This window comes from Gallinula chloropus (genome assembly GCF_964237585.1).
Source record: "Gallinula chloropus genome assembly, chromosome: 2".
NCBI classification, from domain to species: Eukaryota; Metazoa; Chordata; class Aves; order Gruiformes; family Rallidae; genus Gallinula; species Gallinula chloropus.
Genome location: NC_140086.1, coordinates 69,939,040 through 69,962,185, shown reverse-complemented (window position 1 = coordinate 69,962,185; position 23,146 = coordinate 69,939,040). Strand labels below are relative to the sequence as shown.

Below are 23,146 nucleotides of genomic sequence, written 5' to 3'. Positions count from 1 at the left end.
AAACCACACAACAGCTAATGCACTAGATATTTCACAGCGCTAGACTAAGATGCAGATATCCAATTTACAGATAACACAACAGCTTCTTTTCCCTTAGTCATAAATTCCAGGATGATCAGATTCTGAATAGCACTCCCAGATACAAAAGAAAAATAGGGCAGATGATGAATATTTTATCGCTGAATTCTTGCTATACATAATCATATTATTTTATTATCTCACACTGTGCAGAAGAAAAAAACATGGGGAATGAGGCTAGATTTGTGAACGATAATAATAATTTGTCAAGCTGTTTGATGCAAGGATGAAAATACAATAAACATGATTTTAAAAGTTGAGATAGGAAGACTGGCGACTGCCATGGAATGGGAAAACGTGGAAGTGATTTAAGGGTATTAAAGGAATGTAAAAGACTCTGCGATAGAATAATTTATACAACAAGAACAACAAAATAAAGTACAAGAAACACTAGCAGAAGCTGTATCCATTAAGACAAAAGGTAACCATTTTGACACTCATGGAAAGATGAATAAACACCCTCATTACACATCTCCACTCAAGTTTCACCTTGACTTAGAAAAAGCCATTTCTTTAGTACACTGCACTTTGATTATACGTGGATGGGGAATACCTTCTGCTAACAGCATTCAGACACACGTATTCTAATCCACTTTTCCAATGGTATTTGTTAGAGTGTAAGTTTCCGTGTGAACTGCCACGCGAAACAGCACATTCCAGTACATTCAGTCCCGATGTTAATCAGGCACTGTAAACAAGCTTTTATAAAAAAATCATTTTAAAGAAATAAACCTTTTGAAATTACAAAGACATTACAAAGAGAGAATGCAGATGGAGCTCAGTAGAGGTGCGCAGCATCAATCACAGAAGCACAGAGGCTGGAAGGGACCTCTGGGGATCTCCAGTCCAACCTCCCACCCAAAGCATCCAGTTGGAGAGAGTTGCTCAGGCCCTTCTACAGTTGGGTTTGGATACCTCCAAGGATGGAGGCTCCTTGCTGAAATTTGACAGGCATAAAACCTGGCTAGAGTTCCTGTTTATATGAGAAATAACGACCCAGGCGTTTCATTCAGCAGCAGAGAAATGGAAACGTGGCCCACAGATCAGGTAGTCATATCAGCTTTGGTCATGGTGACCTGGCATTTCATTTGAACTGTAGCAGTTCTGTTCTTAACTGCTCTACTTCTGTATTTTTTTTTTTTACGAGGAACACTCTTTAAAATCATAAGGAAGTAAAAAACTGTAACAACTAAAAGAAAAGCTAAATAAATTTGGATGACATAGATTGGAGGGCATTGACCGGGAGGACATTGATTGGGAATTTCAATGCTGCTGGTTTTATTTTTCTGAGGAAGTGTTTTTCCTCATTCCTGACCTATCTTTGAAAACTTCCAGCCTCTCCAGGCAGGGCTTTTAACTCTCCACAGTTCACTAGAGATTACCAACACCATCAATAATGCTCTAAACACGGATTTTTAAATATTGCATTTTGAAATAATAACCAAAGGACTAGATAGGGACAAATGTAAATATTTACCTATGTACAATGGCTCAGACCATCTGTGTTACACTTTGGTGTCTAATGCAAACTAGTAGCATGTGCCTGGGTATCCAGCTGTCAGATTTGATTATTTGAGCTTGGTTCCCTCATACCAACATTAGAAACTCTGTACCCAGCCTGATGAAGAAATCAAATCAAACAAACTCCTTTGTTTATAATTCTGTAGTAGAGAAAGGTTAAAGCAGGCCCCTTTTCTGACCCAGTAAAATAAGCCATTGGAAGCAGCGGGAGCCTCGAACACCTGAAAGGCTTATAATTAGCCAGCCTCCAAAAGTTCCTGAAAAAGATACCAGAGATAGAACCCCTCCACCAAGGTTCCCACATACCCTTCCCCTCCTAATTTTAAAAAAAAAAAAAAGAAAAAAAAAGAAAAAGGTATAACAGAAGAATTGAGATCTAAAATGCACTTCAGGTATTTTTTTATCTGTGCTGCAATCTCAGGAGTCATGTGTCAATTACCTCTAGAAAAACCACTCAGAAATTAGAGCCTGCCCAGGTCAAATTAAAGCAGGTTTTCTCCTTGGCTCACAGGTGATGCAGTAGCACCCTGGGATCCTGTGATTTTTATGCCCTTTCATCCTGACTTTCAGTGAGTGCTGCACTTCAAAGCCTTTTTGCTTTGAAAGAGCAGAAGCAGAGGTCAGAACACCAATATTTCCTTGTTTTTATTTCTGAATTAAAAGTTTAACTGGACATTCACAGCACCAATTTCCATTTCAGAAATAATGCATGGCCTCATACTTGAAGAGAGCCAGGCTAATGCAGCCAGCCTCTGCATTTAACCACCCAAAACCCCACGGCAGCACTCAGAGCACACACCTAGAAGAGCACATGCATGAAGCATCATTACATGCTGCATGCTGCTGCAAGCACAGTGAAAGGTAAGACATTTACATCATGGGAGATGCAGGACTTTATTCTGTTGAATATACATCCCCAAACAAAGGCAAGGTATGAGTGGCTTTTCTTATAATTTCCCCTTCTCACCTCTAGCCTTTCCCAAGGACTTTAGTATTAAACGCTGATCTTGAGCGTTTCCTTTGTGCAGATGTATTGAATGTGAGACAGGAAGAAGGACCCTTTACTGCATTTATGTAAGCTGTTACTGGCATGATGGAGAGGAAGGGGGACCAAGCATTGCTGAGAGTGGCGTTTAGATGTGCTAGGGAACAGGGGAAGCTTATCCATTACTCAGACTTTCCTATATGCATGCATGTTTGACCTCCTGTAGGAGCTCATTTCAAACGAAATGCCTCCCCTCTGTCTTCTGTAGGTGTCCTCTATTTTCTGTAGGAGAGCTTCACAATGTCTCCAGAACCTCAGTCATGGAATAAGAGTGGTACAAATATTTGTCCTAGGTAATTAATCTCACTGAACATGTTACTCTGATAAAGCTTCTCTTGAGAGTAAAGCACGCCACCTTTCCAGTGAAATACCTGGACCTTATTTTCCAATTTCTCCAAGGGTCATTACACTGTGTGATCAAGCTTGGCCTGGCTGCTCCAGGTGCAGAGTGTCACAAACAGATCAGGGTTCCACTGAAGTACCTTAAATATAAATTAAAAAATGCACAGACTGACCTTCATGTCACTGAATGAAGCCTTATATTTTTTACCAGTTGTGACAAACTAGATCAGGAGGGCAGATATTTCAAATTATGTTCTTTAGAAAGAAAAAAAGACGATACCAAGAAAACTGAGTTAGATGTGAAATACTCATCCAGCTGTATAAAGAAGAACAGGCATCACGGCCCAGTGATACCACCAACCCTAAAATATTTGTCCGACACAAAAAGAATCAGAAAAAACCCTCTTGGTCCATTAAACAAAGCCTTACCTTTCTGCTATAGATTTCCTTGGGAAATAAAAATCCTCCCCTGCGAGGTAAGCAGCTGCAGTTCCACCTCCAAAATAGGTTTTCTTCAAGAAGGGGGCAATCCGGTTGTTTACCAGTAACGCTCCTATACCAGTGGGGAATCCAAAGATTTTATAGAATGAGATGGGAATAAAGTCAGCTTGGTGAACTCCCAAGTCTAATGGAGAACTGCTCACATATGAAGCCGCATCTAGTAGAATAAACCACTTCCCTGGTGTTTTGATGGGGCAGAGTTTTCCAGATTTTATGTCCTGTACCCATGAAAGAGGATATTTGGTACCAGAAAAATTGCTCTGGGCTGGATAAGAGAAAAGATGAGGTGTCTTACAGTTTTGTTCTTCAGCTGGTAACCTGCTTTTTTCCGACAACAAGATTTCCTTTGGTTTTATTGGAACAGACAAGACATTCTTTGAGGCAGTTATCCCCCTCATACCCACCACAGATGTGTGGCTGTCAGTTAGGTAACAAAATCGACTGCTGGGTTGCTTTGTGCCTTCAGGTATCCAAGGGAATGCTTCTGCTACCAGTTTAAGTGCAGCTGTGCATCCAGATGTGAAAATGACGGTGTAATCTTCAGCAGTGGTGTGAAAGTGTTGCAATATTCTAAAAAATGGGGAAAAAAATCCAGTTATTTTCTGAGTTTTCTATTTTATTGTTCTATGATATATTTTGATTTTCCTCAGCATAAATTCTTCTACTGTGACACCTGAGCTAAATAGAAGTAGATGGGTTTTGCCAAATAGCACAATAAACTTCAACAAGTGTAACCCAAATCATTTTGCCCACAAGAGAAACGTGGGAACGTGGCTGTGTTTTTAAGGAGAGAAGCCAATTCTGCCCGGCACTGAAGACAGCGGCCAGTCTGGTCCCTTGGTAGGATCAGAATCAAGCCTGCATATCATTAAAATGATATTGTCCTTGGGAGACCACAGTTTTATTTGCAAACTGTTAGGGTCTTTAGTTTGCAGAGTATTTGGAGCAGGCAGAATATTTTTCAGTTAAATAAAAACATCTCCTTAAATACCAGGCATCCCAATGACAGGTCACAGGATTCAACAGGGAAGCCTTAGCATACAGCTTTGCCCCCCTTGCTTGTACAATCAGTAGGAGAAACAGCTTTGCCACCCTTGCTTGTACAATCAGTAAGAGAAACAGAAGACAACAAGAAGCAACATGTATGTACCTTACACACGCAAAGCTGGGAACCTGATGTCTTCCAGTGAGCCAGACTATGAAAGCTTAAGCAAGTCAGTCTCTTAAGACACTTCCAATCTACAGGCTCATCAATGTCTTGACAGCACCTCATTGGCTCTAAACTACCTTCTGTGAACATGGTACCCATGCTAGCTTGTGAATCTCTTACAGTTTTGCAGCAGATCTTTTCAGAGGCTGAGGAGCAGCTTCCATTCAGTCGCCTTTCTTACTCTTTTCACCTGATGAACTTTCTCTGAATTAACTTTTACAAAACTCCTGCTAATATTAACAGGAAATGTAACCACCATTTATTTCTTCTTTCCATGAAGAAAGAATTTTAGCTGTTAGGAAGGACATCAGCAGGTCATGGATTTAAGCTTCAAGTATTCTGAGAAACCATTTGAAAGACTTCGTAAGGATCTTTCTGAAATAGATCTACCAGGGGATAGTTGCTGCAAGCAGTCACAGCTCTGGACATCATTTTAAAGACTCAGAGAGGTCAGAAACCAAACTTCTCCATTAGACCTTAGAAACCAGGTTAGGGATGAAGATGGGGACAATCATAGAAGTTTTTGTACAGAGTACTGAAATGACAGCCTGGCTCACTCATCACTGGTCTCTCTGGTCACTGAATCACATCCACTCCTCGTTCCCCCGCCATGAGCCGTACAGCCTTTCCCACCACCACCTGCAATACAGCCAGAAGCACGCCTCCATGTCCTACAGGATGCCTGACTGAAGGAACCGGAAACCCTCAACCCAGGCAGCAGCCTCTGTGGAAGTTAAGCTAGTTGTCAGGTTGCCACTTAGAGCCATGCCCCGAATTTCAGTCCTTACATCATTCTGCCTTTTCTTCTCCTTTCCTCGCATTCACCTAGATACAGAAAGGTGGTATGTGAGGCAAGCAAGAATCCTAACTCCTTCAGGGAGAGAGCAGGACAGCATGAGACTCTTGATTCTAGGAGAAAGGAACTGGGTAAAGTGGGTTACTAAAGAGACCATGTCTTTGTGTCTACAGACATAATTTTGTGTATGACATACAGACATATTGGATAGATCCTGGAATCATTACACACAAATATAAACACAAATTAGAAAACGTTTATGTGATTCCAAAAAAACCATAATTAAAAAATCAACAAATCACAGAATCACAGAATTATAGGGATTGGAAGGGACCTCAAGAGATCATTGAGTCCAACCCCCCTGCCAAAGCAGGTTCCCTATCTCATATCACTCAGATAGGCGTCCAGACGAGACTTGAATATCTCCAGAGAAGGAGACTCCACCACCCCCCTGGGCAGCCTGTGCCAGGGCTCTGTCACCCTCACTGGGAACAAGTTCTTCCGCATGTCAGTGTGGAACTTCCTGTGCTCCAGTTTACAGCCATTGCCCCTTGTCCTGTCCCCACAGACCACTGAAAAGGGGTTGGCCAATTCCCCCTGCATCCCATGTCTAAGATATTTATAAACACTAATTAGGTCCCCCCTAAGTCTTCTTTTCTCGAGACTGAACAGTCCCAGTTCACTCAGCCTGTCCTCATACGGGAGATGTTCCAGGCCCCTAATCATCTTTGTAGCCCTTCTCTGGACTGTCTCCAGGAGATCCCTGTCTTTTTTATACCAGGGAGCCCAGAACTGGACACAGTACTCCAGGTGGGGCCTGACCAAGGCAGAGTAGAGGGGGAGGATAACCTCCTTCGACCTGCTGGACACACTCTTCCTAATGCATCCCGGGAACCCAATGGCTCTCTTAGCCACCAGTGCACACTGCTGGCTCATGGCCAACCTGCCATCAACCAGGACCCCCAGGTCCTTCTCCACAGAGCTCTTCTCCAGCAGGTCATCTCCCAGCCTGTACTGATATAGTGGGTTATTCCTCCCCAGGTGCAAGACTTTACACTTGCTCTTGTGAATTTCATCTGGTTTCTCCTTGCCCAGCTCTCCAGCCTGTCCAGGTCTTGCTGGATGGCAGTGCAGTGTTCCTGCATGTCGGCCACCCCTCCCGGCTTTGTATCATCGGCACTTGCTAAGGGTGGATGCTATTTCCTCATCAAGGTTGTTAATGAAGATATTAAACAGGACTGGACCCAACACCGAGCCCTGGGGAACACCGCTAGTCACAGGCCACCAGTCAGATTCTGCTCCACTGATCACAACGTTCTGAGCCCGGTTCGACAGCCAGTTCCTAACCCACCTCACTGTCCACTCATCTATCCCTTGTTCTCTGAGTTTTTCTATCAGAATGTTGTGGGAGACAGTGTCAAAAGCTTTGCTAAAGTCAAGGTAGATGACATCCACTGCTCTCCCTCCATCCACTCAGCCGGTGATGAGATCATAGAAGGCTACGAGATTGGTCGAGCACGATCTCCCCTTGGTGAATCCATGCTGACTACTCCTCATGACCTTCTTCTCTTCCAGTTGTTTGGAGAGTTCCATCACCTTTCCAGGGACAGAAGTGAGGCTGACTCGCCTATAGTTACTGGGATCCTCCTTCTTGCCTTTTTTAAAGACTGGAGTTACATTGGCTAACCTCCAATCTTCAGGCACTTCTCCTGTAGTCCAGGACCTGTCGAAGATGATAGAGAGCGGCTCTGCAATCACCTCCGCCAGCTCTCTCAGCACACGTGGGTGTATCCCATCCGGGCCCATGGATTTGTGTGCATTAATCCCTTTGAGCTGCTCCTGGACCACCCCTACCTCAACTAGAGGGAAGCCCTTCGTTCCCCAACCACTCCTACTTTCGTCCGGGATCTGTGAGTCGTGAGTAGCCTTCAGAGTAAAGACTGAGGCAAAGAAGGCATTCAGTATCTCCACCTTCTCATCATCTCCTGTTACTAGGACACCCGCCTCATTCAGCAAGGGACCTACATTATCCCTGGTCATCCTTTTACTATTCACATATCTGAAAAAACTCTTATTATCCTTTATGTCCCTTGCCAGCTTCATTTCTAAGCGGGCTTATATGCCCACATAGAATACCTTTCAAGTTAAAGAGCTAGGTGACAGGAGCAAATTCCTAATAGGTAACTTTGGGCAGGCTGACAGCAGCAACAAAAAGCACGCTGAAGGCTCTCATCGAGCCTGCTCCTCTTCCACCTTCTACACCTTCTCTGCTCTCCTTCCCAGCCAACCTTGTTGTGCCACGTGGGCTGAGTGGGAGGTGAGGCTCAGCTAGGCAAAAGGCCAAATTCTGCTCACAAATAACAACGGGCAGTTCTATGCAGGAATTGTGCTTGCTTACTGCAGCACTTCATTTGACAAGAAGACACTGTGAAATGACAATAGCTGGGATGCAGGAAGGGTGTATCGGGCTTTAATGATGGGATGCTGTTGCGCAGCCATGAATATCTGAGCCAGTGAGTACTTTTATTAAACATTTTCACAACTTTACAGAGCGATAAATATTATTTTGGGTTGTTTAGGCTCACGAATAGTGACAGCTCTATGTTTAATTCATAAATGAGAGAGACAAAGCTCATGCACATCGTTAGTATTTAAACTGTTTAGTTTTAAATCATTCAAAGTCAGAAACAGCTAAAGAGATCTGAAATAAAATCCATGATATAGCAACGATGCATTTCTCTATTCAGTTCAGTGCCAGAAATTGACTTGCACACACACAAAAAAATCATAGAATCACAGGATGTGTAAGGTTGGGAGGGACCTTTACAGGTCATCTAGTCCAACCCCTCTACAATAAGCAGGGACATATTCACTAGATCAGGTCCCAGAGCCCCATCAAGCCTGACCTTGAATATCTGTAGAGATGGGGAATCTACCACCTCTCTTGGCAACCTGCTCCAGTGATCTACCACCCTCATATTGAAGAATTTTTTCCTAATATCCAACCTAAACCTCCCCTTTTTGAGTTTAAAACCATTACCCCTCATCCCACTGCTACATGCCCTCATGAACAGTTTTTCCCCAGCTTTCGTACAGGCACCTTTCAGATACTGGGAGGCCACTGTAAGGTCCCCTGGAGCCTTCTCTTCTGGCTGAACAAACCCAACTCTCTCAGCCTGTCTTCATCAAAGTCAAGTTTAAGGTAAAGTTTTCAAAAGTGCCCAAACAAATCAGAACCATTTTTTAAAAGCTATTAAAGGCCTCAAAGTGAGAGAAACAACTAAGTTTCTAATTGACTTCAATAGGAAATAGGGACCTAATTAGATTCACAGAAGAATCTATTTGCATTTTGGGTTTCTAAATGCCTCATAAAATTGCTATGATTCCAGTACTTGCAAAAGAGGTACAATTTTCAAAGCCAGACTTAAATTTTATCTGAAGTATTTCTAATGTTAAAATAGGAAAATTAATAAATAAAGCATTATTGACTGAATTAAGGGCATTTCCTTCTCCAGAATGACTTCAGATATGTAGAGCAGAAGAGCTATGATCACCTCAGAATAACGTCTGTAAAATGAATACCACAAACTCCTGAACTGGAGCAGCGCTGCTATGATAAAATTGGAGTACTCAGGGCTAGAAAACTGCAATAATTCTGAATGGCCTCTGAAGCCCACAGTACTACATCCTCCTTTTTGACATAAATATTGTGAGGCACTGGCTATTACACATGGAATTCCTAAAGCTCTCTTGTCTTCGCGTAAGACATACCCCATTACAGTGAAATGCAGTTCACCTTTATTACACTCCTGGAAGATTTATAGCCATGTATAAGGTAGATGTGGGCAGCAGGACTAAAGAGTTGTGGTAGAGAACTGATAGCTTGATATACTATAGCTCACAGCTGCAAACAGCAGTGATATTTTACAGTATTACAAATTTCCAGTTTTCAAAGGACTCCTTGGAAGAAATGACTAGGAGGATAATTGTTTCCTTAAACATGGGGATATAGCTGTGCCATTATGGGGAAGATGGCACAAAGGCTGAGAAACTTGACCAAGTACCTTGCTTTCAGGCTGGCAAGGTGGGGGAAGGAAGCTGTACACTCCATCTTTGCAGTTCATCAAAGACACACCATGATCCACCACCCCTTCTCCCCCTCCTCTCGCCTCCCAGTGAGCGCACAGATCACAACACAGATGTCAGTAACACATGGCTAAGGAGCTAGTCCACGGGGAAGACACCGAAAATGCCCTCACCCAAGCAACACTCTCCTGCGCGCGTTTGTATTCTGAGACCTGTCTGCTAGCTGGTGTTTAATCCTTTGAAAGAGATGCCATGAGAGTTTTGGATCTTCATGAGTGCAGTTGAGCCAAAATGCCTTACTATTAGTATGGAAATTCAATTAATTTTCATCCAAGCTTGCTATCTCATTTATACATTTAATACACATGTAAGTAATCATAGGCTTTATATTTAAAGATATCTATAATTAAATCCTATATTTTGAAGAAGCCATATTACCTCACTTGTCTAATCCAAGAGCCTGAATAACAGTTTAATCAGAACTAGACATTCCACATTACCACTGGCAGCTCTGCAGAAGGTAAAGGCCACCTGATGTACATCATGTCGCCCAAAGTTAGATGACAGTGATATCTTCCAAAGCTGTTGCCTGCTTGCTATTACCTCGTGAAAGAATCCCCATGATCCTTCTCCTCACCACTAGCTCTATGTTAGCAACGGATCAGCATCAGCACCCCCACAAAGACAGATGTTCATAGTATACCGTTTCCATTTCATACTATAATGTTTCTACTGCAGCCTCCCAAAGTTCAATTGATTTACATGGCTTTTCCCACTCTCCTCAAATTTACCATTTTGCAAAGACCTGTAAAAAGCTGAAAAGCAACTTATAGTGCTAGGTTTGGGTCCTCCCACACTTTAAATCCAATTGGTGCAAACATTTCAATTTCTAATCATCAAGATGAAAATACGGCCTTTGTAAAGGCTCCTCTTCAGCTCCATATTTACGTATAAAAATTACTGGTTATTATAAAAATTCGCTGTTGTCATGCTACCCAGGAGCACAAATCCAGTTTAGACTTGTACTGAGAGATACTTAGCTTGACCCTCAGAAATTTCATCACACTATTTTCTGTTCTCTGGAAACCCGAAAAGATGCCTCTCTAAGGAATAAGGTTTGTGTGAAAGGGTAACACTTTTCATAACTGGTGTTTTAATCATTTGCACACATGTTGCAAGTGCAAAGTTCAGACAGTGGCTGCATCTACATCTCTGCCTAATAGCATTTTAACTTCCCTCATTTATTAAGTAAGGGTCTGCTCCAGCTATTGAAGCAGCCAGTGGAGAAACTCCCGGGAACCTCCGTGAGGGATCCTAAGGTCTTGTAAACTACTGTGGTTGTTAGAGACACCAGGACCCACACCCAGCTTTTAGGCTTAACTTTATGTGCAGCAGTAGTTCTTCTGTACATGTTCTCTCTGTGTTTATGAAGAAAAAGAGAACAGAACATATGGGCATCCTCATTTAAGCCAACGTAGAAAGACAGCATAAAGAAGCATACATTGCTTAACACACATCCCAAAGTTACCTTAACTTCTCTCATTGACAGAAGAAGTGACAGCATAGCTTAACTAGTCACACCTCTGTCTGTAAGTGGAACGTTCTGTTTCACCAGACTAAATAGACAAGCCTTCCCAGTAGGAAATGCCTTATCCCTTATTTTGTAAAGACAAGGGCTATTCGGTTCCGCATGTCACAACACTGCATTATATTGTCATTGTCAATTCCCAATCCAAACACAAAAGCAAACTGAAAACTGTGCGTATTTTTAAGAATCAAATGCATTTAAGCAGGAAAAAAAAAAAATAAAATCTACCAAGTCTGTTTTCCTCCAGCAAAACATTAATTTAATGAAAAAAGCCCTTGTGCAGGTTTGGGTTTTTTCTCTTAAAGCAATGTTTCCAACAGAACACCTATGCCACATAGCCTCTGTGACCTGCACAGCTAACCAGAGGTACACCAAACTGAAGGCTCTGCCCATGGATTAAAACCTGTATAAGGAAGAGCACTGGGATAAAAAATCCTTCAGAGTTCTCTCTCAAAGTCTGCTCAGTCGCCTTTTCTGTTTCAGTTTCCTCTCTCATACTGACAATGTACAAATTTAAGCCTTTCAGAGCATGTGCTGTGAAATAGGCACGCGCTGCTCTATTTATCCTCACTAGTTACATCCACATAAACTTGTTTTCTGACCATTTTACTCAAAGGCACTCATTCTGAACCCAATTTCTTCCCATTTCTGCTTTCATGAGAGGGATTAGGATCTCACCCATTTACACAACTGCTGATTATGGCAACACTGAAATTAGCTCCCTGAACATATGAAATAAATTATTAGCTTGAATGTGCCCCACAAGCTCCGCTTGGCATAGGCAGGTGGTGGAAAAATCCATCTCTTTCTATTTGAAAGCATTACTTTCTTTAGGCATTCATGCTCAGCCATCTGAATTGAAGCATTATAATCCATCACATTTATTCTCCTAGGCACTGCCCGATTCACTGGAGACACACCGTGGAAATACCTGTTTGTTTAGGAAGGGTCATAGTTGGTTTTCACCAAATAAAACCCTTCTCTGATTATGCAAAGCTGGCAGCACAGTGAAATGCCTGGAGTTTCCCTTGCACAACATCTTCAGAAGAGCAGAAGCTCTTTAATGGCCAAAAATATCTTCCTGTAGGAAAAGACACTTTGATGAACAAAAGACTGTGAGAAGCCCACACCCTCACTGAAAGGTGTTGACCCTCATTACAAAGTGCATGTCCAAAAGGCATTCAGTGTCGTGTCACACCAGGCATAGAATCATAGAATGGTCTGGGTTGGAAGGGAGCCAATGATCATAGAGCTCCAACCCCCTTGCCACAGGCAAGGCCACAAACCTCCAGGCCTGGATCTACTGGAAGGCTGCAATGAGGTCTCTTCTCCAGGCTGAACAAGCCCAGCTCCCTCAGCCTCTCTTCATAGGGGAGGTGCGTCAGCCCTCTAATCATCTTCACAGCCCTCCTCTGAACCTTCTCCAACAGTGCTACATCTTTCTACATACCGAGGGAGCAAGCTCAAATATATGGTATTAGGGCACCAGATGTAACAAGAAGGGAAAAACAGTCGCAAGAAATCATGAAAACCATAAAACCCGACACTGCAGGCTTCCTGTTGGCACAGTTCGTTCTACCATACAAATCTGTCACCAACGGAGCCTGTAACTCTGCTAACTTTCCAGATATGGCAGAAACCTCCAGGTAACTGTTTCCTCCACAAGTAAATAAGTTATTTTTCTGTTTAGAGAGGGAAGTCCAATAGATACATGATTTTAAAACCACTGTGTGGATATTTTTTGTAAGGTCGGCCACTGATTACTCCAGTGCTTGAACAATTGCCAGGTATTTGTAGAAACTCTCGTGAATCCAGGTACTTTTATTAATTAGGACACTAATCACTCTGCAAATTTAGACCATACGTTCTTGAAATGAAAATTCACCACCTGCGACTCAAGTCAACCAGAAAAGAAATAGAATAAGCCACATTTTATACAACCTTTTAAGGAGGACTAACCATAAACACCAAACAGATCATGAACAAATGATTACAAACTGTATTTGCACAAACTAACCGCCAAATAGAAAATGACAAATTAATCTGAATCAGTTTGCAAATCATTCAAGTATTGAACTGCAAAGTATTTTGCACTGAATCTTAGGACTCTCCATGAAGAAGCAAAATTAAAGTCAAACATAGGAAGATTTTATACACGGGCTAGCATATCAGTTCAGTTGATATTTAGGGAAACTTCAGCATGAGATATTTTCATTGGTCTTTTTTTCATAGGATACATCAAACAACTAAAGCCACCGTATTTTCCCCTTCGAAACTCCTCTTACCCAGCACACACCATAAGTTTTTTATTTAGACATCCCCTGAAAAGAAATGAAGAATGCATCACGACTGACTTCAGTGGTGAACATTCAAGACAGCACAGTACCAGCCAGAGGTATCACTTCTACCAGTAACGTGTGATATTTTATTCCCAGGCTACGCAAACAAATTAAAGGATGCAACCTTGTCTATATTCCAAGCCTGGAGGTTGGTGGCCCTGCCTGTGGCAGGGAGTTGGAACTCTATGATCCTTGGGGTCCCTTCCAACCCAGACCATGATGTGCATATGTAAACTTGCATTACCTTAAAACATCTACATTGTGGACACCAGAACACAACACCCTTTAGAGTCACACAAAAGCTACAGGTTCTATCAGGCAGCTCATCTGACCTCAGCTAGACAAATACTTCAGGCTGAGACGTCTCACCCTTGCTATGTCCAGTTCCTTCCATTGCCTGACAAAGGCATCTAAATGCCTTGTGCATCGTACACAGCTGCTCTTACCCACTTTATCCTCTTATCCCGCTTAACCTCAGCTTTAGTATCTTTGGAGCACAATCATCCTTCTTTCCAATCTTACTCAGCAAGGCCTGATCTCTAACCTTTCCCCATGTTCTGAGCTCCTGCTGGAAAGAATCATTCTTCAGTGTTGCAGTGTCTAATTAATTCTACTAATGCCAGCAAGCATCACTGGCAAGAGGACTGCTTACCTACCCCAGGAATATTTGCTGCTAACCTGTCAGATGTTGCTTCACTTTGTTTTCTGATTCTTGGAAAGGGGAGCATGACACTTGGCTATTTTCCAGCAGTATAACAAGTTTAAACTTGTAATAGCTGTTTCAGGAAAAAAAGATAAAAAGAAAAAGCACACTTAGGTGTTCTGATGGTTCCTCATTCTCAAGTTTTTACAGTACTTAACCTTTTAAGTAACCTCAGATAAGAAATTAAGTATTCTTTAAAGTGTTAAAAACCCCTCATAAACTAGGTTCCTTTTTGTTTCTTAAATAAAAATAACATACCGTTCTTTCAATTTTTTTTAATATTTTTTGTTAAACTCTTCTTTGATGGCATTTGTTTCTTGCTCAGCTTTGGCCTTTAAACTGTGTACTTCTGTGATCTCTCCAGCTATGAGGGGGATTTTTCTTTGTGGTGGGTTTTCAACCAGATAAAAAAGTACAGCAAATTTTTTTTAAAACATTATGTCAAATACTCCAGACAGTGTGACCCTAGTCAACCTCTTTTCCCTGTTGGTGCCAGAAAACAGGAGAATGGGCATGTAACAACCTTACTGGTTGTTGCCTACGACCTATTTACAAAATGGATTTGCTGTCAAAACCAAGTAAATTTGGCTTATTCACACATTGCCTGGCATTTTTGTTCGTAAAGCACAAGTAACTAAGCACCGCTTCAAAGGACAGTCCAACATTTCTCATACCGTCCAGCAACACTGGGGCTTATTCTGTGGTGCAGGAGTAAAATACAGACATCTGCTTATTACTTATTGGGTCTTCCATTACTTATTTAGCTTTTGCATTTTTACTTTGCAATGGTATTGCCTAGGACTCGGGTAGATTTGAAAGGCAGTAGGAGAACATCTGCGTAGATGATCCTGTGCAACTCCTGTGTACTGGGTGCTTCTCTACATTGGTTCTATGGCCAAACATTCCAGAGGTCTACCGGGGTTGCGACGAGGTGTGCCAGTCCAAAACACTCCCACAGGGCCAGAAAGCTTCTACCATCTCGCTTCTAAAGTTTAAGGACTCAGATGCTGGAGACATCTAGACTCAATCACTGTTCTTTACAGTTACCAGGCAACAAATACCCTAGAGACTACAGCCTATCAAGAGCACAGCTGCCTGCCCCTCAGTAGGATAGGCCACTGGGCAGGTATCTTCCCAGTGCGGCTGAGATCCACCTGATGGGGCCTATTTCTGCTCCTGCTCTGAAACAAAGCCTTGATCCTCATCTTGAAACACATGCAAACAAAAATAGCTGTATCAGTGACCATATATACATATATATATATTGCTGATTCTTCAATATTAACGTGTTCCTCTCAGAAAGTTGCAAAATACAAAGTGAAAGGAGTTGGAAAAAGGCAAGATACTTTCATGTTCAAAGGAGTCAGCTGCATAAAATAGACCCATAGCGATGAAGAAATACTCTGGTCTCACACATCCAGAAGCTAAAAAACTGACCATTTCCAGCAAAACCTTTTAGATCCACCTCTTTCATGGATTTCCACAGTATGACTGATGGGCTGACTACAAAAAATCAGTGTACCTGTAGCCAGAGCTTTCGTACTCAACGAAATGGAAAAAGGAAAGATGAAGAAGGGATAATTTCTTGCAATTCATAAAAGGTCTGTACTTTAGGTTCACATTTCCTTGGGAAATACTTAGGCCCAGAACCTCCGATGTACTCAGGTGCTTAAGCAGGAATTAGATGATTTTGTGAATCTGGGCCTTGGTTACTATGGTGACAAGGACTCTGGCAAACACTCATACATAAATAGGCCTTATTTCATCAAGGGTTGCTTTTCAAGTACTATGCTTTTGTCTGGAAATGGCTTTAGACGAAGATGTTAATCTGAAATCACCTCAGTCTGCTTTCCAAATTCAGAGGGCTTACATAAATCTATTCATGCATTTCAGCAGCATTTTACTTTATAAGGTGTTGGTTTCCCAGGCAAATTAGACAAACCTGCAACACCAGCTTGTGCTTCCCCTTGCTCAGGTAAAAAGGTACAAGAGTGAAGCCTGGAAGATTGCTGACCATTGTTTGTTTGACAATTGATTCTCATGTGGTACAATGTCCCACCTTGGCAGCATAGCTCTGATTTTGCTTTTGTGCTGATTTTGGCAGGGGTAGAGTTAGTTTTCTTCACAGCACCTGGTATGGTGCTTTGGATTTGTATTGAAAACTGTGTTGATAACTCAGGGGTGTTTTTGTTACTGCTGAGCAGTGCTTACACAGAGCCAAAGCCTGTGCTGCTTTTCACTCCACTAGTGGGATTGCTTAGGGTGCATAAGGAATCAGGAGAGAACACAGCTGGGAAGGCTGACCCCAACTGACCAAAGAGATATTCTGTACCATTTGGTGTAATTCCCAGCATATACAGTGGAGAGAAGGAGGAGAAAGGGGCAGGTGTTTGGAATGATGGCATTTTTCTTTCCAAGTAACCATAATGTGTGGTGGAGCCCTGCTTTCTTGGAGATGGCTGAGCACCTGCCTACACATGGAAACTGGGGATTGAAGTCCTTGTTTTGCTTTGCTTGTGCACACAGCTTTTATTTCACTTATTAAACTGTCCTTGTCCCAACCCATGTGTTTTCTCACTTTTACTCTTCCAATTCTCTCCCCCATCCGAGCAAGCAGCTGCGTGGGGCTGAGCTGCTGTCTGCGGTTAAACCACTGGAGTCCTTTTTGAAAAGGAAGAACCTTGAAGAATTTTACACAAACTCAGTATGAAGGGCAGTGACAATAATAAGAGCAGAGCCAGTAATCCTTGGCACACAAGTTCTTGAAACTTGCAGGACCCTCATATTTTGGTAAACAGTGGAGTATCTGATCACTTGTGAGTTAAAGGTAACGCAATACCAGGAATGTCAGTGAAAGCATCCCAGGAACCATAATTACTCAAGCATGAAAGGCTTTGCTGCTTGTTTGTTGAGCTGACCAGAGGATTCTCCGTGTCAGTGTGCATGCTGTTCGCACTGAGCTGCACTCACGTTTTGGCTCAAACAGCCCCAAGATTTCCCAGAAATTATGAATGGATGTTTGTTCATATGGGAAACATCATTTCTGCCTGTCAAGTCGCTCTTCATTCACTTTAAATCCTGACAACTGTGCTTCCAGTGCTCTTGGCAGTCGAGGGAAAAACTGTTCTATGCATGATGGATGCAACAAGGCATAAATGACTGCTGAGGGATAGTCTTGGCTTGCCTTAAAAGAGAACCTGTTGCAATGTATGACAAAGACTTTAGGGAAGAAGGAACAACAAAAGCATTTTAAGGAGCTCACAAGTGGCATTTTTAGAATTACAGAATGAAAGCAGTGTGAAGGGAACTTAAAACAACTTGAAACCCGTAACATCAGAAAACTTCCATATAAATGCTGTTGCTTTACTAATTGAACAGAAAATACTAATCAAGCTCACGAACCAGCCACTGCATATGTGAGCAGGAGCTAAGAGAAATACTTTGAGACTTGCTGAAATCCCTCCCACATTGTCTGAGAATCATTCTGTTCATATCAAAAAAAGGACATGGAAATTACAAACTGAAATTAAGTAATGCTGTTTAAAGTGACCCATTAGTTAATTCTGATAGAAATTAAACCCACAATTGATTAGAAAATTCACCCCATAGGACATATATTAAGTAACCTTCCCTTTTGTACTGCCTGACTGCAGCAAACCTCCCGAAATCAAAAGAATCTAAAAACTATACTAATTTCCTATAATCACTCTTACTGCATCCTCATCTTTTAGAGCTGCTAGGCAGAAAACCTGAGCCAGGAAATGTAGTAGCTGCCTTGGAATTTTCTTTTTCTAACTGCCCAGCTTCTAGGAGATAGAAACCTTACCCAGGAGGACAGGAAATCCAAATGGGAGATGTTCAGTCCATATGTGGGAACAGACACCTGTGCCACATATATTCTGGGAAACATTCTGAACAGCAAATTCATGGCTGCTGTGAACCACTGCAACCTCACTAAAGCCAACTACAGCAGCTAAGGAGCAACAGCAATGAATCTGACTTCCCAAGTATGCCAACCTGCATAGCAAAGCCACACACAGAAATATCAGGTCAGGAAAAGATTCACAAAATGAGCAGAGGACGACTCACACGCGTAGGATATTGCCATGCACAGGATGAGATACCCTGCTGAGCTGAAACAAAATATACAGTATCCTGTGGGAAAAGACCTGCAGATCACACCTTCAAAACAGTGATAAAGTTGACTTTTTAAGTTAAAGGGGTTTTATTGAATAATACCAGAAATAGCATGGATGGAAAAACCTCATCACGTGTGACTTCTTTGAAGGGTTACTTTAAATGAGATAATCAACAGTTAGGAATATTTGCAAAATTCCTCTTTCTGATTCTAGGTATCAAGGCCTTTAATAAAGCAAAAGAAAGTAACATGTTGAAGTTGACAGCTGAGACCTGCCTCATCGCCTTTCAGTACTCCAGCTGACACCTACATGCACCAGGCTAGAAAAGCAGGAAAACTTGTTCTTTTTCATTACAGTAGATACAAAGAAATTGCCCAATTCAGACATGGCTAACTTTGCAATACCATCCATGCTTATGCACAAGATTTCTTCAATTTGGTTGCTGTTGAGGGAAGGGGTTAATTATTCTTCTTGTTCTTGCTGGTAAACTCGTGCTTATTGCAGCAGAACTATAGTTCTGACAACACTGAAGCAATTCTTATCAGCGTATGCACGTGTAGGGGCACACGTGTCGTTAACATACTCACCGTTGCAGAAAAGGAAGCCCTCTACCCTTGATTAACTTTCAAAGTAAAATATGGTCTAGAATTTATTGCTGCTGGGATCCAAAAGTCCTGAAAGTGTATTCAAGTTAAAACAAAAGGCTGGGAACATTCATGCATTACCTCGTACAGTGATGAAACCCTTTTGGGGAAAACGTAATTGAGTGAATAAATCTTACACTAGACATGGATTTAACCTATAACCCTCTTGCATTAGTGAATCTAAGTGTTCTACAAATTCATCAAAATTGGAAAGCTTTATTAATGGCTGGAAAAAAAAATAATATTCCACAAACCCAAGAAATTGCAACAGCCCCTGTGTTACACTGCAGCATCACATTGCCACAGGCTAGCTGTTGTGAAAGTGATCTCTTCTTAAATACAAACCAGATGTGATGTAAGTAGTAAGGTCTGATCACAAGTTTAGAGATCTACCCAAGCTGTCCTCCATGGCTCACATTCCCACAGGATCAAGTCAGATTTCATATCCACAAAGCAGAAGAACTGAATTCCGAGACACTTACTTCACAAAGGTTTTTAAGATAAAAATCTCCTGCCTCTTCTTTGTGTACTTTTTAACTCTAGCCATCATGATTTCAGCACTATTTCTGAAGATTTGTCACACCTCTGATGCTTTGATATTAGCTTTGGTAACATCTAATATCATGAGGAGCAGAATGAAAAGTGCAGCATATATTTGATGAATATTTATTCAGAGTTCTAAAGACATTCATGATATGTTTGTCTGTGCCCTTTGTACGCTGCTTTCTGCAAACACCCCAGCAAACGTACAGCAAGTACGAATGATTACAGAATGTTCTAGGAAAGTAAATACTGAACTGGTAATTGTACACTAGAAATCTGATTCTAAGGGCTACATTCTAAAAGTCAAAGGCAGAAGCTTAACACTGCACCCTGTGTCTCATCAAAGAGTGACTGCAAGATCTCAAAATGAGATGAAATGGCAAGTATTCTACCCAACAGGGATGTCAGCAGATTTTCTTTGGTGAATAACAAACCACACTGATGAACAGTGGGGAATTTCCAGAATGAGAGATATGAAATTTCTAACACAGAATAGATAATTATATTCCTTGCCCAGCTTACTGTCATCACCTCACTAGGAATATGTCCAGAAATGGACACCAAAAGGCAACTTTTCTGCCGAAGCTATACTTAAAAGACAATTAAATCCCAGAGGGATGTGTGAAGGTCCATCGTACTATAGTACATATTTTTAGCTATTACAATTTCAGATTTCATTAAGTGATTGTTCAGTGTGACAGGGCAGCAGGAGATAAGTGCTCTTGTGTATCATTTCATACTTTTTTATCATCTGTCTTAGACCATCTGGCTGCAACTCAACGCTGCACACCCCTGAAACAAAGGTAGATGCAGGAATTGTCAAGAGAAGCTATCAAAGTAAGTTACCTACGAGGATTAGCAGAAGGAAACAGAAACAGTAAAAAAGCAGGATTCTTTCCAAATGTACTTTGCGTGGGATTCAAACACAATAGATCATAACGGGTGCAAGACATTCTATATTATTGCTGCTTATTCACATTATAGATCTATTGGGCTCTTTTTCATTATGCATGATTTTTAAACAAGTTTTTTAAAAGGGCAAGAATTGCATACATATTTTCAAATTTAATGTTTAATTCCCGTATCACCCTACCTTTTGAAGCCCTGCCACTCTTACTGCATAACACTATTTCAATAGCAACATAAAAATAAAGGTATTGTGAAAGTTCTGCTGCAGAAAACCTTTAAGCAAGCAAATGCTTTTACTTAGCCCAACCTATCAGGTAAAACCTTGCTCTGTTGAGATATGGCAGCCATCAGTCAGGCTTTCACTCAAGATGTGCAGACTGCCACTAAGCCAGTGCTGATCACAGTATGTTTGACACAGCATGTATTGCTATGGGTCTGTGTGGCTCAGAGCAACCTTGGCCATTTTACCTCTTCTGGGTGCTCAACTCTTGCTACTCATTAGAGAGCTGCAATGAGACTCACCAGGAAAAGGTGAGAACAGGGAAACAGCACTCAGTGATTCACTCACCCATCTTACAGTACTGGCTAGACCACTGCCCCTCAGAAGGGCTGCTGAGACTTCAGTACATTCTGGGTTGGTTCCTACATGAATCTAAGAGCCCCTACTTTGTGCCCCCAAATTTTTCTGTTCTAAAAGAACCAAGCAGCATTTCTGTTCATTCCTACTAGCCAGAATCAAAACAGCTATCTTAAACAGAACAGACCCCTCTCAGCAGGAACCAGCAGCAGTGGGGTTCGCTAACTGGATGTCCCCACTCCAGGGTGTTGCACTTGGGAGCACGCAAGCTTAAAGGTGTGTTTTTGAAAGCTACCACGGGCTGGGCAACTGCTGTACACCACTGAGACCTCCCTCTATACCTCTGATTCCTGATGAACCAATCGCCACCATTCTTAGTGTAATCCCTGTACATTTTGGTTAGAGGTCCAATTATATCAAAGTGTCACATTGCTTGTGGTAATCCAGACACAAGAGCTTAAAAAAATAGTATGTTTACACTTATTGCTAAGATACTGCTTCAGATTCATGTAGCAATGCACTACCACTGATATCCCACCTTTGTACCACATAAAGCACTTCATACAGCTCTCTGAACACCTCTCTGAAAGCAGAACACCCACAATGGTTGGGCATAAAGCAGATTCTGCTGCAGTGTGTCAGTTTTTCATCTGACAGATGTTGGGCAGGTTCTCCAATTCTCTGCATACAGCTACTGATTGATTTGTTTCTTTACTCGAAACAGGAAGGTTACTGCTGCCTCTGTTGCTGCCTTCCCCTCCTCCCTCCCGTTTGGCAGCTATTACAGAAAACTCCTGCAGCAACAGCTATCACTTCAAATCCTGTCTATTTTTCACTGGAAGCAGCAGATGTACCCATAACACTTCACTAAAGTTAGTAAGGGAGTGTTGACATGACATATCTGTACTACAAGATCACTGCAGATTTATTGGGTGCTTAAGCCTCGGTTCAGGAGAGTATTTAAGCATGTCTTTAACTCTTGACATGTACCCATTGTTTTAAATTTGTTTAAAATTACATACATACTTAAAACTGAGGTATGAACTGAGACATTATGCAGCGAGCTCCTCATATTCATCCTCATTTTTCCTCCACCCCCCCAAATTATTCAAATGTCTTAAATGTCCTAACAATTTTGTAAGTGACTCAATATCTCTTTATTCCATGTTGAACCATACTGATTATTTTCATTTAACCACAGGTCAAGCAGGGAAATGGAAGTAACCTGTCACTCCTCTCATTGCCAGCACGCTGGCAGCAAAGGGGAAGATGTTGAGCAGACTTGTGATGGTTTTTGGCAGAGCCTTTTTTTGTTTCTTTCTTTCTTTGCATGAATGTCCTTTTGTGGAGGTCTGAGAAACACAGGTAGAGAGATTCTAGATAAGACAAGCTACTTTGTTTATAGTATTCCATCAATTTTCAGTGCAGATGTCTGCCAAGATTTCTGTGCCTGTGCATTTATTTAAATGTAACTTCCAAGATTAATTTTTATAAATACAATGCCACTTAGCATATTCAAATAATAATATTTTAGTATTTTATATAATATTGTCAATAATGAAATAATTATAATTAACATAATTTCTATATTATTGCACTTTGTAGTGCAAGGTTTTTTTAAAAACTGCAACTGTTTCAATCACTGTCATGCTTCAGCCAACATAGGGCTGTAGGATCAGCAGACACTGACTGAGTTTAAAAGAAACAGCCCCAAAACCATCTCTCAAAAAATCCCACTTTCTCTTACCAGGAACTGGTAGTACAGACAAATGCTTAGTTAATGCTGTTTAATTATTTGCATTCTTTTGACATACAAGAAGCTCCCCTCACCCATGGATCCCACTGTGAGAGATGCTGTTTGCACACAGCACAAACTAAATTCCCCAAAGAACTCAGGGATAGCTCTGATTGCCTTCCAGTTCCTGGGTAAGCCTGTGCGTGCTGCGCAGCCAGCAAGGGTTACAGCACAGCCCTGAAAAAGCACTTGACAGCTAGGCAGGCTGCATGGAGCAAAACCAAACAGAAATCTCCCTTTGCTTAGATGCGTGCTGGTGTGCGTGCACAGAGGCAAAATATACCTTAAGCTAGGGAGAAGCACATGCAAAGAAGAAGAAAATTACTCCTG

General features: G+C 41.6%; 1 protein-coding gene across 1 annotated transcript in view; it reads right to left on the bottom strand.

The window, feature by feature from the left end:
• MOCOS (molybdenum cofactor sulfurase) overlaps positions 1 to 23,146 on the bottom strand; it is a gene marked incomplete at its 5' end in the record, with an annotated part of 232,679 nt that overhangs the window by 141,069 nt on the left and 68,464 nt on the right. The window contains one exon of the mRNA XM_084280179.1: positions 3,416 to 4,057. Coding sequence (XP_084136305.1) covers positions 3,416 to 4,057 — 642 coding nt within the window. The remainder of the gene's footprint in view (positions 1 to 3,415; positions 4,058 to 23,146) is intronic.